The 19,907-nt window shown below is 56.4% G+C and overlaps 1 protein-coding gene across 3 annotated transcripts in view; it reads right to left on the bottom strand.

Annotated features, from left to right (window-relative positions):
- The window catches only part of NOVA2 (NOVA alternative splicing regulator 2), a 49,948-nt gene that overhangs the window by 14,824 nt on the left and 15,217 nt on the right, over positions 1–19,907 (bottom strand). For 2 of the 3 annotated variants that reach the window (XM_075915101.1, XM_075915103.1), the window contains exon 3: positions 2,248–2,414. In XM_075915101.1, the coding sequence (XP_075771216.1) occupies positions 2,248–2,414 (167 nt within the window). Of the gene's footprint in view, positions 1–2,247; positions 2,415–2,734; positions 3,248–19,907 lie in introns of those variants that run through there. The other variant, XM_075915102.1, reaches the window with a different exon arrangement.

Below are 19,907 nucleotides of genomic sequence, written 5' to 3'. Positions count from 1 at the left end.
AGGCAAATGAAATTGTGACTTATGCTAATGAGTCCCTCGTTAGCATATTTTCTGCCACAAAAACTCGTAGTGTAGACGTAGCCCTCCTGTTCAGCAAGAGGTTTCTTGGGACAGCTTAGCAATCCTGGCCTCTCCCAGCAGGGGGCGCTGTGGGGAGCAAGGCAGGATCTGGCTGTGCAGGGAGCCTGACCCAGCAGGGGGCGCTGTGGGGAGCAAGGCAGGATCTGGCTGTGCAGGGAGCCTGTCCCAGCAGGGGGCGCTGTGGGGAGCAAGGCAGGATCTGGCTGTGCAGGGAGGCTGTCCCAGCAGGGGGCGCTGTGGGGAGCAAGGCAGGATCTGGCTGTGCAGGGAGCCTGTCCCAGCAGGGGGCGCTGTGGGGAGCAAGGCAGGATCTGGCTGTGCAGGGAGCCTGACCCAGCAGGGGGCGCTGTGGGGAGCAAGGCAGGATCTGGCTGTGCAGGGAGCCTGTCCCAGCAGGGGGCGCTGTGGGGAGCAAGGCAGGATCTGGCTGTGCAGGGAGCCTGTCCCAGCAGGGGGCGCTGTGGGGAGCAAGGCAGGATCTGGCTGTGCAGGGAGCCTGTTCCAGCAGGGAGTGCTGTGGGGAGCAGGGCAGGAGCCAGGCAGGGGAGTGTCTGGACTCATTCCCACCCTGTTCCATTGACAGGAGTGGGATGGTCAAGTGAGTCTTTGTTGCCTTTGAAGCAGCCAGGCCTGGAGAGGGGAGGCAGGTGCTGCTGTCGCTTCCTCCCTGCCAAGGGACTGCGTGGGTTGAGCTGGGCTGTGGGAGGAGATGGGGGGCAGGGCTGGAGAACAGGATGCGGATATGAGAAAGGGGGCAAAGAGATCTGGTGGGGCTGGCATCCTGCAAGAACTATGGGGAGCGAGGACACGGGGGTGCCAAACTCCTTCCCCCGGGAGAGGAGAATTAAAGCCCAGAGAACCTCGGTGTTGTGGCCCCCAGCCCCACTGCTCTAACCTGTGGGACCCTTCCTCTCTCTCCGAGCTGGGGAACGAACTCAGGTGTCCTTGGCTCCCAGCCCCGGTCCTTAACCCCTAGAAACCCGACAGTCCTATAGACCCAGGGGCTGGGCTTCTGTAGCTGGGGAAACAGGAGAATTCTGTCGAGGGAACAACACCCTACGGGGAAATGGCCTGGAGGGGGAGGATTCCCCTCCTCCTCCCCCCCCAAGTAACACAAGGTTCCCACCCTGACCCCATGGGGATGGACAGGGAGGGTTCTGTATGATGCCTAATGAGACATGACGCCATCTCTGCTCCCTTTCTTCCTGGGAGTGACAAGCACTGTCCCGAGGGGACCCTGGCATCTGCGCCAAGGCCACCACCCGGGTCCCAGCCTGGATGTGGCTCATCCTTGCACCGGATGATGTCACACGTGCCCGTGAACCTGAGGGAGGGGGAGGGGCTTGGGGAGAGTTTGTACTGGGGCCTTTGTGACACTAAACCAGATCCCTGGATCCGATCCTGACCCACGACCCCGGCCCCAGCCTCCTCCATGCCTGCAGCTCTGCCAGCGCTTCTCATTGCCCGGGTGGGGGGGTGTCGTTCCCTCCAGGCCTTTCCCCCAGACTCGCAGCCCCCCACTAGCCCAGCCCTGGTCTCCTCCCAGCTCTGCCCACGCCCCCCACTCCAGACCCACGGTCCCGGGTTACCCCAGCCTGCAGCAAATTCCCCACTCAGAAAGGAGATGCAACCAACTCACTGAGGGTATGTCTACACTACCACCCTAGTTCGAACTAGGGTGGTTAATGTAGGCAACTGAAGTTGCAAATGAAGCCTGAGATTTAAATATCCCGGGCTTCATTTGCATCTTGCCGGGCGCCGCCATTTTTAAAGCCCCCGGTAGTTCAGACTCCGTGCCCGCGGCTACACGCGGCATGGAGTAGGTAGTTCGGATTAGGCTCTCTAATTCAAACTACCGTTACTCCTCCGAACTACCGTTACTCCCCATGCTACAGTGTCACAGACACCACAAGGCCATGGCTGCTAAGGGAGAGTGGGTGTGTTACTGCCTCTGCACCTGACCGTGGCTGTGCTGAAGAGTGTGTACTTCTCCCCCTGCCTGGCAGCACGTGCCACACACACAGCCCCTGATTTGTGACACTGGGTAGTGTCGGTTGGGCACTGCACAGCTCAGGACAATCGCAGGGTCTGTCCAACTCCAGCCGCCCCCCCACCCCAGAGGCATGGATACTCCCAGGGGGAGGGTCTCCCTCCACCAGGTCTCACCTGCTTGGCACGGTCCGGGTTCATGGTGGTCTGCGGCTGCAGGATGTTAACAGACTCTGGTTTCACCACGGACTGGGGGATCTCGCGCACCTTCTCCGCGATGAAGTTGTGGACGGCGTTGAGGGCCTCGGCCGTGCCCTGCACGAGGCACACCCGCTCCGTGGTGCCTGGGAGGGAAGAGAGCACGGATGGGTTATTACCCAGGGATGGACACGGTGCTGGAGAGGGAGGGAGGGTGCAAAACGAGAGCCCTTGTGCAAGGGGAGAACACTGACACCACTGGGGTGAGTGTGCAAACGGAGAATCGCTGTGCAACAGAACGGGGACCTAACACACGGGGCAGAAGGAGGAAGGTGAGTGTGCAAGAGGGGAGGGTGTGTTTAAGAGGGGAGCAATCAGAGACCGCCATGGGCCCCGCACTTTGGGGTCACCGAGGGACCTGGGGGATTACGGGGCCTGGCGTGGGGCGGCAACAGGGCACACTCACCATGGCACTGGGATCCAGCTGTCAGGCAGCCTTTCCGGTACGCCCACCCATTGAGAAGCGGGGTGCAGCGGGCTGGGAGGGCAGCATGGTGGGGCAAAGCAGGGGCAAGGTTTGGGGAAGGGGTGGCGCAAGGGTGGGGCGAATCTGCGGTAGGGGATCTGCCCTGAGCCCTGCGCCTGGGGAAGGGGTGGGGCGGGATTGCCCCAGGCCTCGCGTCCCGGGACAATCGATACAGTAGAATAAGAAGTACCATGCCTCCCCCCCCCCCCCCCACCACCAGAGAGGAGAGATCTTAGCATCCCCTGCATTTGCTTCCCCATGGCTGGAGGCTTCATCCCCAGGTGCGTGGGGAATGGCCCTGTGGGGCAGGTGCCCCCAGCTGCTGGGATGCAGGGGGGAGCCACAGTGTGTGGGGCAGAGGGAGGGAAACCAGGGCGTTTCCTTTCCCCCATCACCTGCCTCCCTATGTCCCCCCAGAGCCTCTCTCCACTTCCCCTGCCCGCCCCTCGTGTCCCCCCATATTCCTCCTCCCCTATCCCCCCACATCCGTCGTCCCCCTCCCTGTATCTCCCCTTATGCCCCTGCCCCTCCCAATTTGCCCCCGGCACATGGTCCTTTCCCCCGTCCCTTCCCCCTCCTTCCCCACCTCCCCCTCTTTGCCCCTCCCCATCCTCCTCTGCGGCTGCCTGGACAAAACAGGCACAGCCAGGTTACCATGGCAACCTGCAGCGTTTCAAAACCCCCTCCCCCCAGCAGCCCTGATGGAGCCCAAGGCGCAAGGGCCCGTTGCCATGGCAACCGGCACCCCCTCATCTGCCATCCGGTGGTTACCTGGGCGATGAGGGACCCTTTGTCCCCAGCAATGAGGATAGGCCCTCGCCGGGGTGGGGCAAGGGCCACCAGGCGGGAGGGGGAGGGGCAGAGGTGGCCGGGGGGGCCCCGTTGCCCCATGGCAAGGGGCAGGCCCAATGCTGAGATCCCCTCACCCCATGGCCTGGCACCAAGGCAGGGGGGGGGGGGAGAGATGAGCCCCCCCCACCCCACACAGAGTCGGGTGGTTCAGGGTGGACAGGAGAGAAATGGGAGGAAGGGCCCGGAATAAGTCAGGAACCCTCAGGCTAGCTCAAACCGTAACCCTGGACCCCGTCCGGCCTCTCCGAGCCAGCTATAGCACTGCTGCCACGGCCACATCACCGATGCCACGGCCCATCCTTGCCAAATCACCAACGCCACACACCCTTACCACATCACCAACACCACGGCCCACCCTCGGCGAATCACCGACGCCACGGCCCACCCTCGGCGAATCACCGACGCCACGGCCCACCCTCGGCGAATCACCAACACCACACACCCTTACCACATCACCGACGCCACGGCCCACCCTCGGCGAATCACCGACGCCACGGCCCACCCTCGGCGAATCACCAACACCACACACCCTTACCACATCACCAACACCACGGCCCACCCTCGGCGAATCACCGACGCCACGGCCCACCCTCACCGAATCACCGACGCCATGGCCCACCCTCGCCGAATCACCGACGCCACGGCCCACCCTCGGCGAATCACCGACGCCACGGCCCACCCTCGGCGAATCACCAACACCACACACCCTTACCACATCACCAACACCACGGCCCACCCTCGGCGAATCACCGACGCCACGGCCCACCCTCGGCGAATCACCAACACCACACACCCTTACCACATCACCAACACCACGGCCCACCCTCGGCGAATCACCAACACCACGGCCCACCCTCGGCGAATCACCGACGCCACGGCCCACCCTCGGCGAATCACCAACACCACACACCCTTACCACATCACCAACACCACGGCCCACCCTCGGCGAATCACCAACACCACACACCCTTACCACATCACCAACACCACGGCCCACCCTCGGCGAATCACCAATGCCACGGCCCACCCTCACCGAATCACCGATGCCACGGCCCACCCTCGGCGAATCACCGACGCCACGGCCCACCCTCGCCGAATCACCGATGCCACGGCCCACCCTCGCCGAATCACCGACGCCACGGCCCACCCTCGGCGAATCACCGACGCCACGGCCCACCCTCGCTGAATCACCGATGCCACGGCCCACCCTCGGTGAATCACCAACGCCACAGCCCACCCTCGCTGAATCACCGATGCCACAGCCCACCCTCACCGAATCACCGACGCCACGGCCCGCCCTCGCCACTGACGCCACAGCCCACCCTCGCTGAATCACCGATGCCACGGCCCACCTTTGCCGAATCACCGATGCCACGGCTCAGCGTCACCAAATCACCAATGGCACACCCTCACCAGCCACCGATGCTACGGCATACTCTCACTAGCCACCAGCACCATGGCTTACCCTCACCAGCCACCGACGCCAGGACCCACCCTCACCGAATCACCAATGCCATGGCCCACTCTCATCAAATCACTGATGTCACACCTTCACCAGCCACTAACAGCGCGACCCACCCTCACCAAATCACCAACACCACAGCCCACCCTCACTAGCTACCGACTCCATGACCCACCCTTGCCAAATCACCGACACCATGGCCCACCCTCACCAAATCACCAATGCCACACCTTCACCAGCCACTGATGGCATGGCCTATCCTCACCAGCCACCAATGCCACAACCTATCCTTGCCAAATCACCAACAGCATGACCCACCCTCACCAAATCACTGACGCCATGACCCACTCTTGTAAAATCACCAATGCCATGGCCTACCCTCATCAGCCACCGATGCCACGACCCACCTTTGCCAAATCACAGACACCATGACCCATCCCCGCCAAATGACCGGCGCCATGACTCACCCTCTTCAAATCACCAATGCCACACCCTCACCTGCCACCAAAGCCACAAGCAACCCTCACCTGCCACTGACACCACAACCCACCCTCACCAGCCACCCACTTCATGGCCTAACCTCACTGGTGCCATGGTTCACCCTCACTAGACACTGACACCATCATCTACCCTCACCAGCCACTGATGCCACACTCTCCCCTACCACCAATGCCACGGCCTACCCTCACCAAATCACTGCCACGACGATCCACTCTCACCAGATCACCAATGCCATAGCCTGGCCTCACCATCCACCAATACCATAGGTCACCCTCACCCTCAAACACCACCACTGCCTGGCTTCGCCATCCACCAACACCATCTGCCACTCTCACTCGCCACCTATGCCACAGCCCAACCTTGCCAACCACCGATGTTGCCAAATCACCAACCTCACAGCCCACCCTCACCAGCCACTGACACCACAGCCTGTCCTCACCTGCCACCAACACCACAGGACACCCTTACCAAACCACCCGACACCACGACCCACCCTCGCTAAATCACTGATGCGATGGCCCAACCTCACCCGCCACCAATGCCATGGTCTGGCCGCACCATCCACCAACACCACAGGCCACCCTCGCCTTCCACAAATGCCACTTAGGCCACAGCCCAACCTTGTCATCCACCGATATTGCCAAATCACTTACCCCACAGCCCACCCTCGCCCATCACTGACACCACGGCCCAGCCTTGCCTGCCACCAACACCAGGGGGCACCCTAACCATACCACCTACACCACGGGCCACCCTCACCCACCAATGCCACAGCCCAGCCTTGCCAAATCACTGGTGCCACGGCCCAGCCTCTCCCGCCATAATGCCATGGGCCAGCCTGGCTGGCCACTGTGCTATGGCCCACCCTCACCTGCCACCAAAGCTACAGCCCATCCTCCCCAACCATGACAGCATGACCCACCCTTGCCAACCATCAACACCACGACCCAGCCTCACCCACCAGGGACACCAAGGCCAGGCCTCATCCGCCACTGACACCACGGCCCGGCCTCACCCACCATGAATACCACAACTTGGCCTTGCCATCCACTGACCTCACCCTCACCCGCCACAATGCCATGGGCCAGCCTGGCTGGCCGCTGATGCCACGGCCAATCCCCCCTGCTGGAAAAGGTATAACAAGTGGGGTTCCGCAGGGGTCTGTTTTGGGAACGGCTCTCTTCAATATCTTCATCAACGATTTAGATATTGGCATAGAAAGTACGCTTATTAAGTTTGCAGATGATACCAAACTGGGAGGGGTTGCGACTGCTCTGGAGGATAGGGACATCATTCAAAATGATCTGGACAAATTGGAGAAATGGTCTGAGGGAAACAGGATGAAGTTTAATAAAGACAAATGCAAAGTGCTCCACTTAGGAAGGAACAATCAGTCTCACACATACAGAATGGGAAGCGACTGTCTAGGAAGGAGTCCGGCAGAAAGGGATCTAGGGGTTATAGTGGACCACAAGCTGAATATGAGTCAGCAGCGTGATGCTGTTGCAAAAAAAGCAAACAGGATTCTGGGCTGCATGAACAGGTGTGTTGTGAGCAAGACACGAGAAGTCATTCTGCCGCTCTACTCTGCGCTGGTCAGGCCTCAGCTGGAGTATTGTGTCCAGTTCTGGGCACCGCATTTCAAGAAAGATGTGGAGAAGTTGGAGAGAGTCCAGAGAAGAGCAACAAGAATGATGAAAGGTCTAGAGAACATGACCTGTGAAGGAAGGCTGAAAGAATTGGGGCTGTTTAGTTTAGAAAAGAGAAGATTGAGGGGGGACATGAGAGCAGTTTTCAGGTATCTAAAAGGGTGTCACAAGGAGAAGGGAGAAAACTTGCTCATCTTGGCCTCTGAGGATAGAAGAAGAAGCAAGGGGCTTAAACTGCAGCAAGGGAGGTTTAGGTTGGACATTAGGAAAAAGTTCCTACCTGTCAGGGTGGTCAAACACTGGAATAAATTGCCCAGGGAGGTTGTGGAATCCCCATCTCTGGAGATATTGAAGAGTAGGTTAGATAAATGTCTATCAGGGATGGTCTAGACAGTATTTGGTCCTGCCATGGGGGCAGGGGACTGGACTCAACCTCTCGAGGTCCCTTCCAGTCCTAGTATTCTGTGATTCTATGATTCCCCAACCACGGCCCTTGATACAAGCCCATGCTCACCAGCCACCAATACCATGACCCATGCCCTCCTTCATAAACCATGTGCATGAGGGATGTAAGATCCTGTTTAATTAGTTAACCAGTTAAACATTAATCTTAAATGATTAACTAATTAAACAAGGGGGGGGGGCACTGGGGAGGAGCAGCTCCCTGCCCGTGCCCACCATGGTCAGACTGGAGCGGCGCTCAATCTTGCTTCTGATCCTGGTCTGGGAGTTGGCAACTCTCCCTCCGCCACTTCTGCCCTCCCATCTCCCATCCGAGGCTGCCGACTCCCAGTCCTCGTGGGATGGGAGCCAGTAGCCCCGCGAGGCTGGAGCAGTCCCCAAGGCTGCTCCGGGTGAGGGTTAACTATTACTCAGGAGGAATCACCCATGAAGTGTGATGCTTACTGGGCAACCAGTTAACCAGATACCCGTTCCCATCACTCATGTGCACCAAACCGCAGCCCACAGCACCGCAAACCTCCTTCGCAACGCTACACACCTCCCTCCTTGCCATCCGCCACAAGCACCCAGAGCACAGACCACCAACCGCCCACCAGCACTGCCCACCGCACAAACCACAGCTGCTGTCCACACACTGCCACGGGCCACTCCCACCAACACACAAACCACCAGTCGCGCCACAACTCCCAGTGGTCAGAGCCGAGCGGGCTGGGAGCCAGAGCTCCTGCGTCCTATCCTGGCTCCGGAAGAGGACTGAGGTCAGAGCGAGCAAGTTGTGTCCCTCGGAGACGGAGCACAGGCTCCGGAGACCAGAGCGACTGCACCGGAGAAGGCTTCAATATTTGAGATATAGGTGAGAGGATTATTCTAGGAGGGGGTGGGTGAGATTCTGTGGCCTGCGTTGTGCAGGGGGTCAGACTAGATGATCATAATGGTCCTTTCTGACCTTAAAGTCTATGAGTCTATGAGTCTGAGGAAAAGCCAGGTCCCAGCAATGGGGGAGACGATTGCTGGGGTTACAGCTAGCTGGGCTGGTGAGCGCATGGTGGACGGGTGCCAAGCCTGCAGAGTTCAGGAGACGTCTGGACAGACTTCAGGTGGGGGGACACGGAGGTGCCACTGACTCCGGGGAAAATAGGACAGGTCTGCTGGCTAAGAGATTAGAGCCCAGGATCCCCCTAGCAGCATTGTCTGAAATGTTTCCAGTTCGGGGAGGTGGAGATGCAGGGTCTCAAAGCGTTGATCCGGCCCGCAGAGGCCCTACCGTTCCCCCACCGGCAAGCCAATCAGGGTCTGGGGAGCACATGGCGCTTAGAGTCAACCCTGGCCATGCGCTACTTGCAGGACGGGGGCAAGGGGGGAGGAGACTTTGCATGTTCCCCCCACCCCTAGGCTCTGATTGGCCAGGGGGGATTGCGCTAAGTCTCCTCCCATCACGAGGCCCACAGGCACCTGGAAGGAACCGCCAGCTGTTCAAAACAGCTGATGGTTTTCTCTGGGGAGAGGAGCAAAGACTTCACATGCTCCCCACCAATCAGGGTCTGTGGGCGGGGAAGCACAGAAGTGTCCTGGCCTCACCCCTTCCACCGGAGGCCCCACATAGCCCGGGCCCACTTCAAAAATTTCTGAAGTGGCCCCCGGTCCAAAAATATTGCTCCCCGCCCCCGTCATTGTAGAGGAAGGATGGGCTGCACCTAAACCAAAAGGGAAGCAGACGGCAGGCATGTCCGATGAGAAAGGTCGTAGAGGAGGTTTTAAATTAAGGCCTGGGGGGAAGGAGACAGGGGCGCAGGAGCACACAGCTCAGAGATGTCCCTTATGGGAGGATCTCTGAAAGGGGTCACCCTATGCCCGCCCACCTAAGCCTAAGCCTTCCAAGGGAAGTAGTGGGAGCAAAAGACCTATCTGGCTTCAAGATTAAACTAGATGGGTTTATGAAGGGGGTGGTTTGATGAGATAACATGATCTTGGTAACTAATTGACCTTTCGCTATCAGTGGTAAATAGGCCAATGGAGGGATGATAGGAGTTACTACAGAGAACTTTTCCTGGGTGTCTGGCTGGTGAGTCTTGCCCATAGGCTCAGGGTTTAGCTGATCGTCATATTTGGGGTCGGGAAGGAATTTTCCTCCAGGGTAGACTGGCAGAGGCCCTGGAAGTTTTTCACCTTCCTCTGTAGCATGGGGTACAGATCACAGCTGGAGGATTCTCTGCATCTTGGGGTCTTTAAACCATTTGAGGACTTCATTATCTGAGATACAGGTGAGAGGATTATTCCAGGAGTGGGTGGGTGAGATTCTGTGGCCTGCGTTGTGCAGGGGGTCAGACTAGATGATCATAATGGTCCCTTCTGGCCTTACAGTCTATGAGTCTATGCGCTAGTAAAGAGGAGAGGGTAGAAGTTGGTAAAATACAGGCAGGCGCTTAGAAAATAGTCAAAAGAGCCCCGTTCAACCACACCACACAAAGGCAGGCACCTAAATACGGACACATTCTATGAGTGCTTGTATACAATCGTCAGGGGTTGAAATCCTCAACTGGGGGAACTAGAGGGCCTGGCATTAAATGAGGATATTTACCTCACAGAAACTTAGCGGGTGGGGGGTGTGGCTTTATCTGTGAAAGAAAGCAGAGGTCCAAACCCAGTTAAAATCCTAAATGAATTAATCTCAACCATCAAATCTCTAGGGCCAGAGATTCCATGCTTGGACAGGAAGCGGATAGCAGGAGGAATATGCTACCAACCACCTAGCCAGGATGGTGATGCTAGTTGTGAAATGTTCAGGGAGATAAGAGAGGCCACAACACCAGAAATTCCAGTATTAATGGGGGAGTTCAGCCATCCCCTTAGGGACTGAGTCGGGGTGGGCATTCATTTTTTACTGAGAGCCACTCCAGAAATGTTTGACGTCGCCCCAGGGCGGGGCCTCAGGCGGAAGGGCGGGGCCAGAACACTTCAGTGCTTCCCCGCCCACAAACCCTGATTGGTCTGGGGGTGCAGGAGCCTAAAGTCTTTTCCCCTGCCCCCCGCCCCAGAGAAAACCCACCAGTTGTTTGGAACAGCTGGCGGTTTCCTCTAGGTGCTGGCGCTGCTGGTGGTAGGAGGAGATTTCACACGCTCCTCCCCCCCAGGTCAATCAGGGCTTGGGGGCTACGTCTCCTCCCGCCCTGCAAGCAGCATGTGCCACTTTGAGCACTCCTTGCAGGGAGGGGGCAGGGCAGGAGACTCCGTGTTTCCCCAGCCCCCCTTGCCCTGATCGCCTTGCAGGCAAGAGAGCGGCATAGTCTCTGTGGGCCGGATCAGCCTGCTTGGCGAGCCAGATCCAGCCCATGCAGGTCCTTTTGCCCACTCCTGGACTAAATACCTGTCACCTCAGCATGGGATGCAGAGAGAACATTTTCTACGCCCTGTTAACGACCTCTCTTTGGAGCTGCTAGTCCTGGAACCAACAAGGCAATTCCTGATTTGGTCCTAAGCACTGACTAAGATCTGGGCCAAGAGGTGAATGCAGCTGAACCACTTGGGACCAAGAGGCCTTAGTGTAATTACTTAGGGGGACATACACCCATCACAGTTGTATTTAACTGCAAAAAGGGGAACCACACCAAAACAAGGAAGCTAGTTAAATGGACAAAAACAGGCACGACCGAGAAACGCCTGCAAACTGCATGGAAATGATTTTAAAGCGCCCTAAGAGAGGCTCAAACTAAATGCGTCGTCCCCCCCAATTAATTTTTCCCAGAATGATATGTCAATAGAAAAGGTTTTGGAGCAAACTGATTAATTAAAAAGTAATAGCTCACCCCAGAGTACTGAAGGAACTCAAATATGAAAAAAAAAACCCAAGTAATATGACCAACAAAATCCCACCATGGCTAAACAGCTGGATAAAAGAGGCAGTTAGAGGCAAAAGGGCATCTTTTAAAACTTGGAAGCCAAATCTTACTGAGGAAAGTAGAAAGGAGCATACACTCCGGTAAGTGAAGTATACACCTATAATCAGGCAGGCCAAAAGAGAATTTTAAGAGCAACTAACAAAGAACATGCAGATTAAAACCAATTTTTTTTTCAAATACGTCAGAGGCAGGAAACTTACGGAACTATCAGGAGGTAAATTGGATGCTTAGAGTCATCCCTGGCCGTGAGCTCCAGAAAAACAAGGGCTGCGTCTAGACTGGCATGATTTTCCGCAAATGCTTTTAACGGAAAAGTTTTTCCGTTAAAAGCATTTGCGGAACAGAGCGTCTAGATTGGCACGGACGCTTTTCCGCAAAAGCACATTTTGCGGAAAAGCGTCCGTGCCAATCTAGACGCGGTTTTGCACAAGAAAGCCCCGATCGCCATTTTCGCCATCGGGGCTTTTTTGCGCAAAACAGTTTTTAGCTGTCTACACTGGCCTTCTTGCGCAAAAACATTTCCGGAAAAGGGCTTTTGCCCGAACGGGAACGTCAAAGCATTTGTGCAAGAAGCACTGATTTCGGACAGTAGAACGTCAGTGCTTTTGCACAAAATCAAGCGGCCAGTGTAGACAGCTGGCAAGTTTTTGCGCAAAAGCAAGCACTTTTGCGGAAAAACTTGCCAGTCTAGATGCAGCCAAGGTGTTTGGGGAAGAAACTAAATGAATTTTTTGCACCAATCTTCACCACAGAGGACAATTCGCACACCAGAGCCATTCTTTTTCCATGACAAGTCTAAGGAACTATTCCAGGCTGAGGTATCAGTAAAGGAGGTTTAGGAACAAACTGATCAATGAAAAAGTAATACGGCAGCAGGATCCAAGGTCATTCACCCCGGAGAGATGAAGGAACTCAGAATGAGAAATGGCAAACTGTGGGATTTAACCTCTCTTAAATCAGCCTCCGTACCTGGTGACTGGAGAGAAGCTAATATAATGCTGGTTTTTAAAAAAGGCTACAGAGGCGACCCTGGCAATTACAGGCTGGTAGCAAATTGGTTGACGCTAGAACAGAATCATCAGACCAGCGTTCCCTGTAAGTTCAGCACTCGGCCAGCTGCCCAGGAGAGATTCAAATGCTGCCCAGCTGATTAGCAGAGCGTCTACACCCGACAACATGTGTTTCTATTGGTGGTGCACATACCTGGGTGCACATAACAAAATTTATTCTGCACATTGTCATGTTACTGAATGTTAAGGGGAACAGCCAGATCACTACTGCACCCACTGGGGGCCGGTGTTTGCCCCAAAGTCTATACAAAGAGGGCCATGTGAGGTATCAAATGAAAGCTTACGTTCTACTGATTCTATATGTGCTATCCATATACTGGTATGATGTCTGTATGTGGAGTTATGAATATGGACTCTGTGCTGGTATTGGGCCTGGACTGCCGGTCGTGAGTGACTATGCTAACTAGCACAGCCCTAAAGACAATGGCTCTCCAGGTGCCCAATACACACCCGAGGAATGGTTCTGGAAACCTGTATGCCAGTCAGTATCTAATGGCTGCTGACATGGGATGCAGGGATGGGACACTCGGCCATGTGACCTGCTCCAGCTTGGAAGGTCCCAGAGATGGATATAAAGGACCATGAGGCGGACTCCATCTTGTCTTCAATTCTGCCACTGATCCCAGATGCAGCCTTGCGAGGGACAGCGCGCCGGGAAGGATCGCCGACCCATCCTGACATAGGATGGACACCAGAGACTTTTAAGATAGCGGGTTGTAACATCTCTGCTTAGAACCTGCATCAAGAACCTGGTGATTGGTGCATGTGGTGTATTCTCCTTAACAACCTTACTCTCCACCTTTTCTTTCCTTTATTAATAAACCTTTAGGCTACGTCTACACTGGCATGATTTTCCGAAAATGCTTTTAACGGAAAAGTTTTCCGTTAAAAGCATTTTCGGAAAAGCATGTCTAGATTGGCAGGATGCTTTTCCGCAAAAGCACTTTTTGTGGAAAAGCGTCCGTGGCCAATCTAGACGTGGTTTTCCACAAAAAAAGCCCCGAGCGCCATTTTCGCGATTGGGGCTTTTTTGCAGAAAACACTACTGTGCTGTCTACACTGGCTCTTTTGCACAAAAGTCTTTCGGAAAAAGACTTTTGCCCGAACGGGAGCAGCATAGTATTTCCGGAAAAGCACTGACGATCTTACAGGAGATCGTCAGTGCTTTTCTGGAAATTCAAGGGGCCAGTGTAGACAGCTGGCAAGTTTTTCCGCAAAAGATGATTTTGCGGAAAAACTTGGCAGTCTAGACACAGCCCTCGATTTTAGATTCTAAAGGATTGGCCCAAGCGTGATCTTATGGGTAAGATCCAAAGTGTAAATTGACTGGGAACTGTGGCTGGTCTTTTGGGACCGGGAGAACCCGTTCGGGGTAGGTGAGATTGGGTTCCATAACTCCTCACCTGTGTGCAGGCCCACAGCTGATTGTGGCACAGGGAGAGCTGGAGTTTCTGTGGGGTTTTGCTCATGAGGCTTCCTGCTGGCCGAATTGGCAGCTGAAGCGCTTGGTGTGACTGATTTGTGGCCTATTTGAAAAAGGTCTCCAGTCGGGGGCTGTAAGGAGCCCTGGTTTTGAGCAATTTGCCCTAAGCAGATGCCCTCAGCGGTGCCCAAACCCGGCCCGGTCCATCACATGCATGAATGGAAAAAGTTAGATGAAACCTTGCCGGACACACAGACGAACACAATATGTGGATGAAAAGTCAAGATGGCTTTTGTAAAAAGAAAATAGCCTCACCAATCTATGAGAATTCTCTGAAGGGGTCAACAAGCATGTGGCCTTCTCTTCTGCAGACTAAACAAACCCCAAACCCTCAGCATCTCCTCATAGGTCATGTGCTCCAGCCCCCGAATCTTTCTGGTCGTCCTCCGCTGGACCCTCTCCAATGCATCCACATCCTTTCTATAGTGGGGGGCCCAGAACTGGACACAATACTCCAGATGTGGCCTCACCAAAGCCGAATAAAGAGGAATAATCACATCTCTGGATCTGCTGGCAATGCTCCTCCTAATGCCCCCTAATATGCCATAGCCCTCTTGGCTACAAGGGCGCCCTGTTGACTCATCTCCAGCTTCTCATCCACTGTAATCCCCAGGTTTTGCTTTAAGTTATAAGAGGAAGCTACCTACCAAATGTGGCGGTCCTAGCGCTTCCTGTTTAGCAGGACAGACAGACAGACTCTCTCAAATATACAGCAGATAAAACCTTGAATGAGATATGCAGATCTGGTCACCCCACCCCACCTCAACACTGATATATTGGAAAAGGCGCAGCGATGGGCCACAAAAATTATTCAGAGGCTGGAACAGGTTCCTTGTGAGGAGAGATTAACAAGACTGCGACCGTTTAGCTTTGGAAAGAATCACTAAGGTCTGTAAAATCATGACCGGTGGGGAGAAAGTGAAGATGAGGCCATGAGAACCTGGGGTCCCCCAATGAACTGAATAGGCAGCAGGTTTAAAATAAACATAAGGAAGTACTGCTTCACCCAGAGCACCGTTAACCTGTGGAACTCCTTGCCGGGGGATGTTGTAATGGTCAAAAGTATAGGATAAGTGCATCTACGACAATCAGTCAGGATGGGCAGGGACATAATCTCATGCTTTTGACTGCCAGAAGCAGGGATTGGACAACAGGGGATGGGCTCTCGATAATTGCCCTGCTCTTTTCATTCTGTCTGAAGCATCTGCCACAAGCCACTGTCAGAGCCCGGATCTTGGGCTAGCTGGACCATTGCTCTGAACCCGTCTGGCTTTTCTGACACTATTATTGACAGGAGCATGTCAAGACCCCTGGACCCTATTCCTGTTTTCATCTGGAGACTGTAGCCTTCCTTGGCTCCGCCCCTAGAGCACAGCGTCGCTGTAGGTTGTTAAGCAGCGGCTGTGTTCCACCCCAGAGGTGGCTGCAGTCACGCCCTCTTTCAGGGTGGGAGGGGAGACGTGGAGCTCACACCCTGGCCCCTTGTGCTCTCCCACACCCCTGCCACCAGCACCGGCCTCCACCCCTGCCCGGGAACTCTCCCCGCTGCCCCCCCTCACATCTCCCTCCTCCTGGGGAAGCCCAGCTTGGTGGGGGTGGGGAGCATCTGCTACCAAGAGTGGGGGAGGAAAAGCTCCGAGGGGCAGGACGATTCCCAGGAACTGCCCCGCCCCCACCTATAGTGAGGGACCAGCTCTCTCCACGCCCTTTCCTATTTATCCAGCCGTGATTAGCCCTTGGCCGGGACAGGCCCTATTGTTTCCAGGGATGCGGTGGAGTTTCCTTACAGCGGGGAAGCCTGATCCTGGAGCGCGGGGGGGAGGGGGGCTTCCCGAACCCCTGCCTGAGGGACAGAAACCACTCGTAAAGCTTCCTCATGCCCCTTCCACCCCCCCGCCCCGCCCCATGGTGGTCCTGGAACGGGCTTGGGATCCACTTAAAAAACAAGAAGTCCAGCAGCACCCACGGCAGCTCCCGGTGCCCTCTCCGTGTTGTGTGAGTCCCCAAGGTGCTGCTAGACGAGTGTTTCCAGTTTCAGACGAACTGCGCCACCCCTCTGGTGCTTTGGAGCCCGCTTAACAGGGCGGGGGGCCAGGACGGAGCCAGGAGATGGGGCAGAGGGGCCCAGGGCAGAGCTGGGGGGGGGAGGAGGGGCCCAGGGCAGAGCTGGGGGGGTGAGGAGGGGCTCAGGGCAGAGGGGCCCAGGGCAGAGCTGGGTGGGGAGGAGGGGCCCAGGGCAGAGCTGGGGGGGTGAGGAGGGGCTCAGGGCAGAGGGGCCCAGGGAGGAGCTGGGGGGGGGAGGAGGGGTCCAGGGCAGAGCTGGGGGGTGAGGAGGGGCTCAGGGCAGAGGGGCCCAGGGCAGAGCTGGGGGGGGAGGAGGGGCCCAGGGCAGAGCTGGGGGGGTGAGGAGGGGCTCAGGGCAGAGGGGCCCAGGGCAGAGCTGGGGGGGGAGGAGGGGCCCAGGGCAGAGCTGGGGGGGTGAGGAGGGGCTCAGGGCAGAGGGGCCCAGGGCAGAGCTGGGGGGGGAGGAGGGGCCCAGGGCAGAGGTGGGGGGGGGGGGAGGAGGGGCCCAGGGCAGAGCTGGGGGGGTGAGGAGGGGGGAGGGGCAGAGCTGGGGGGGGGAGGGGCTGGCCTGCACAGCTTGGGGCTGACTTATCTAGGGGAGCATTTCCTGTCATTGAAGCTGTTTCCCTCCCTGCCTGGTCCAGCCCTGCCCAGCTTCCTGCTTCCTGCCCTAGCTCTGCAGCTGCAGGGAGGGGGGATGGGGAGAGGAAGAGGGCAAGGGTATTAAGGGCTGCAGACAGCCACTGTGGTGTCGGGGTGTCCCTCCCTCCTCCATCTCCAGGCCCCTGCCCAAGGGTTATGGGATCCTGGGGGCTGGCTGCGGGGGCACGGACACCCCTCTCCAGGACCCTTCGTGTGGCTGGAGCTCCCCCACCCCTGCGGGCAGCCTGGGCAGGCCAGGCCCCCAACACGGTCAAGGACGAGCGGCACTGCCAACCCCACCAGTTCAGACCCCATGGGGCCGACCCCCCATCCTGAGCCTGACCTACAAATCAGGAGCGCCGCCTAAGAGCTCAGTGTACGAGAGAGGAGCTGCCTGGATGTGACTCGCATGAAGCCATTGCTAACAGCTAGAGAACAGAACCCAAGTGCCCCTCCTGCTCTAACCACTAGACCCCACTCCCCTCCCAGAGCTGAGGAAGAGAACCCAGGTGCCCTGGCTCCCAGCCCCTCCTGCTTTAACCACTATGCTGCCTTGCCACAGTCCCAAGAGTCTCTGCCTCCTACACACACTCCTGATCATGCCCTCAGATTTCGGAAACCCCTAGTGACCAAACTCCCCTCCCTCCACGTCAGGGTGGCGGGGGATGGTGTCTCCCCCTTTCCCGAGGGATTGGAACGACCCCTTTTCTCCCAGGGCAGTTCCCAAGTGAAGAACTGTCCCCTGCTCCCCCTAGTCTCTTGGCAACACCCCTCCATCCCCTGGGATTTGCCGCCCAGTAATCCCCCAATCGAGGACGGGCGATGCAGAGAAAAGCGGCTTAGCTGGGCGGGTCCGGCTTTGTGTGCCCCACAATCAGGGCACAGATTATGTCTGGGCCGGGGCTGCCAGCTTCCCCTGCCACCCAGCACCACCCCCTAATCTCCCTGCTTGACCTGAAAATGAAACCTTTTGTGGGGCTGGCACGTAGCAGAGCCGGGACTACGTGGCGCAGGGCCGAGCCCAGGGGTCCTGGCTCCCCGTGTCCGCCTGCTGACATCAAGACACCCCCCAGACCTCCCAGTCCTGGGAGCAGGACTCACGCATCCTGGCTCCCCTGCCGGTGCTGAAACCATTGAACCCCACACGAACGGCCAGAGCCAAGGCCCACGTAACCCAGACCCAGTCGGCTGACAGCCAGTGCCAGGTGCTTCCCAGGAAGCGAGCAGAACAGGGAATTGTTAAGTGATCCTCCCCTGTCACCCACCCTGTCACTAGGAACTTCATCCCTGAGCAGCCTGGCTAGTATCTAACCTCTGTAAATATAGCTAGTTCCTTTTGGAGGCCTGTTAGGGTGCGTCTACATTGCACTGCAACCCGAAATAAGCGACACAATTTGAGCTAGGCAAATTGCATATCTTATTTCAATGCTATTTCGAAATAGCTTATTTCTACCCAGCACCACATTTCGAAATAAAAGCGCTATTCCCTTACGTCTCGTGAAATGAGGTTTACCGGGACGTCGGAATAGCAAGCCCAAAACAATGGGCTTGCTGTGAAGACGCAGGATAACTATTTCGAAACAGCATTGCAGCGTAGACGTAACCTGAGAGTCTTGGCCTTCACAACATCCTTCGGCAAGGAGTTCCACAGGTTGCCTGTTGGTGTTGTGTGAAGAAATGCTTCCTCTGGTTTGTCTAAAACCTGCTTTTTGGTCTGCTTTCGTTTTAAATCGCAGTCTGCTTTGGACTTAACTATCGTGAGTCGTTTTGTATCGGCTGCAAATTTTGTCCCTTCCCTGCGTATCCCTTTATTTATGATTACGTGAACAGCACTGGTTCCAGTGCACAGCCCTGGAGACACCTCCCCTCTCCAGTCTGAAAACAGACCAGTCATTCCTACCCTCTTCTTGCCTGTTTTTTAAGCAGTTACCGATCCATAAGAGGCACTTCCCTCTTATCCCACAACAACTTACTTTGCTCCAGAGCCTCTGGTGAGGGACTTTGTCAAAAGCTTTCGGAAAAATCTAAGTACGCTGTCTCCCCCGGACCCCCCTCCCTGTCCACATGCTTATTAACCCGCTCAAAGAATTGCGGTAGATTGGAACGGCAGGAAACATGTCGACTTGTCCCCAACAAATCCCAGAGCCAGGATTAGAACCCAGGAGTCCTAGATCCCGCACCCCCCAACTACACACCACTCCCCTCACAGCTGCCTAGATTCCAAGGCCAGAAGGAACCACTGTGATCATCTCGTCGGACCTCCTGCCTAACATAGGCTAGGAAACTGCCCAGAAACGATCCCTGTCTGGACTAGAGCAGAGCCCCACTGCAGCACCAATCCCGGGACAGAGAAACCCCCCGGTAAATAAGAACAGCTGTACTGGGTCAGACCAAAGGTCCATCTAGCCCAGTATCCTGTCTGCCCACAGTGGCCAGCACCAGGTGCCCCAGAAAAGGTGGACTGAAGACAATGATCAAGCGATTTGTCTCCTGCCATCCCTCTCCAGCCTCTGACAAACAGAAGCCAAGGACACCATTTTATCCCCTGGCTAATAGCCTGTTATGGACCTAACCTCCAGGAAATTATCCAGCTTCTCTTTAAACTCTGTTATAGCCCTAGCCTTCACAGCCTCCTCTGGCGAGGAGTTCCACAGGTTGACTATGCACTGTGTGAAGAAGAACTTTCTTTTATTGGTACGAAGGAGGTGGCCCAATACCCCCAAGGAAAGGCTGGCCCCAACGTGGCCTCGCTGTGGGGCTGTGGTCCTCTGCTAGGCCGGGGGCATGGGAGATCCAGCTCCCTCCATGTACCTCACGGGGGGGCTGCAGGGCAAACCTTGCCCTCCACCTGTGGGTCTCAGTCCTACCATGGTGGAAACCCCTCCCCACCCTTCCCATACATGCCGGCCAGGCTGGCCAAGTGATGCCGCCTGAGTCTGCAGAGAGCCTGAGCCGATTGCTCCATGGGGCTTAATTCCCCCCTTCTCACGCAAGAGCCATTATCTCTGCAGCCTCCGGGACCCCCGAGCCGT

The sequence above is a fragment of the Pelodiscus sinensis genome, unplaced genomic scaffold, assembly GCF_049634645.1.
Source record: "Pelodiscus sinensis isolate JC-2024 unplaced genomic scaffold, ASM4963464v1 ctg34, whole genome shotgun sequence".
Taxonomy (NCBI): domain Eukaryota; kingdom Metazoa; phylum Chordata; order Testudines; family Trionychidae; genus Pelodiscus; species Pelodiscus sinensis.
Note: the sequence above shows the minus strand (reverse complement) of the source record. Positions and strands in the feature narration are given on the sequence as shown.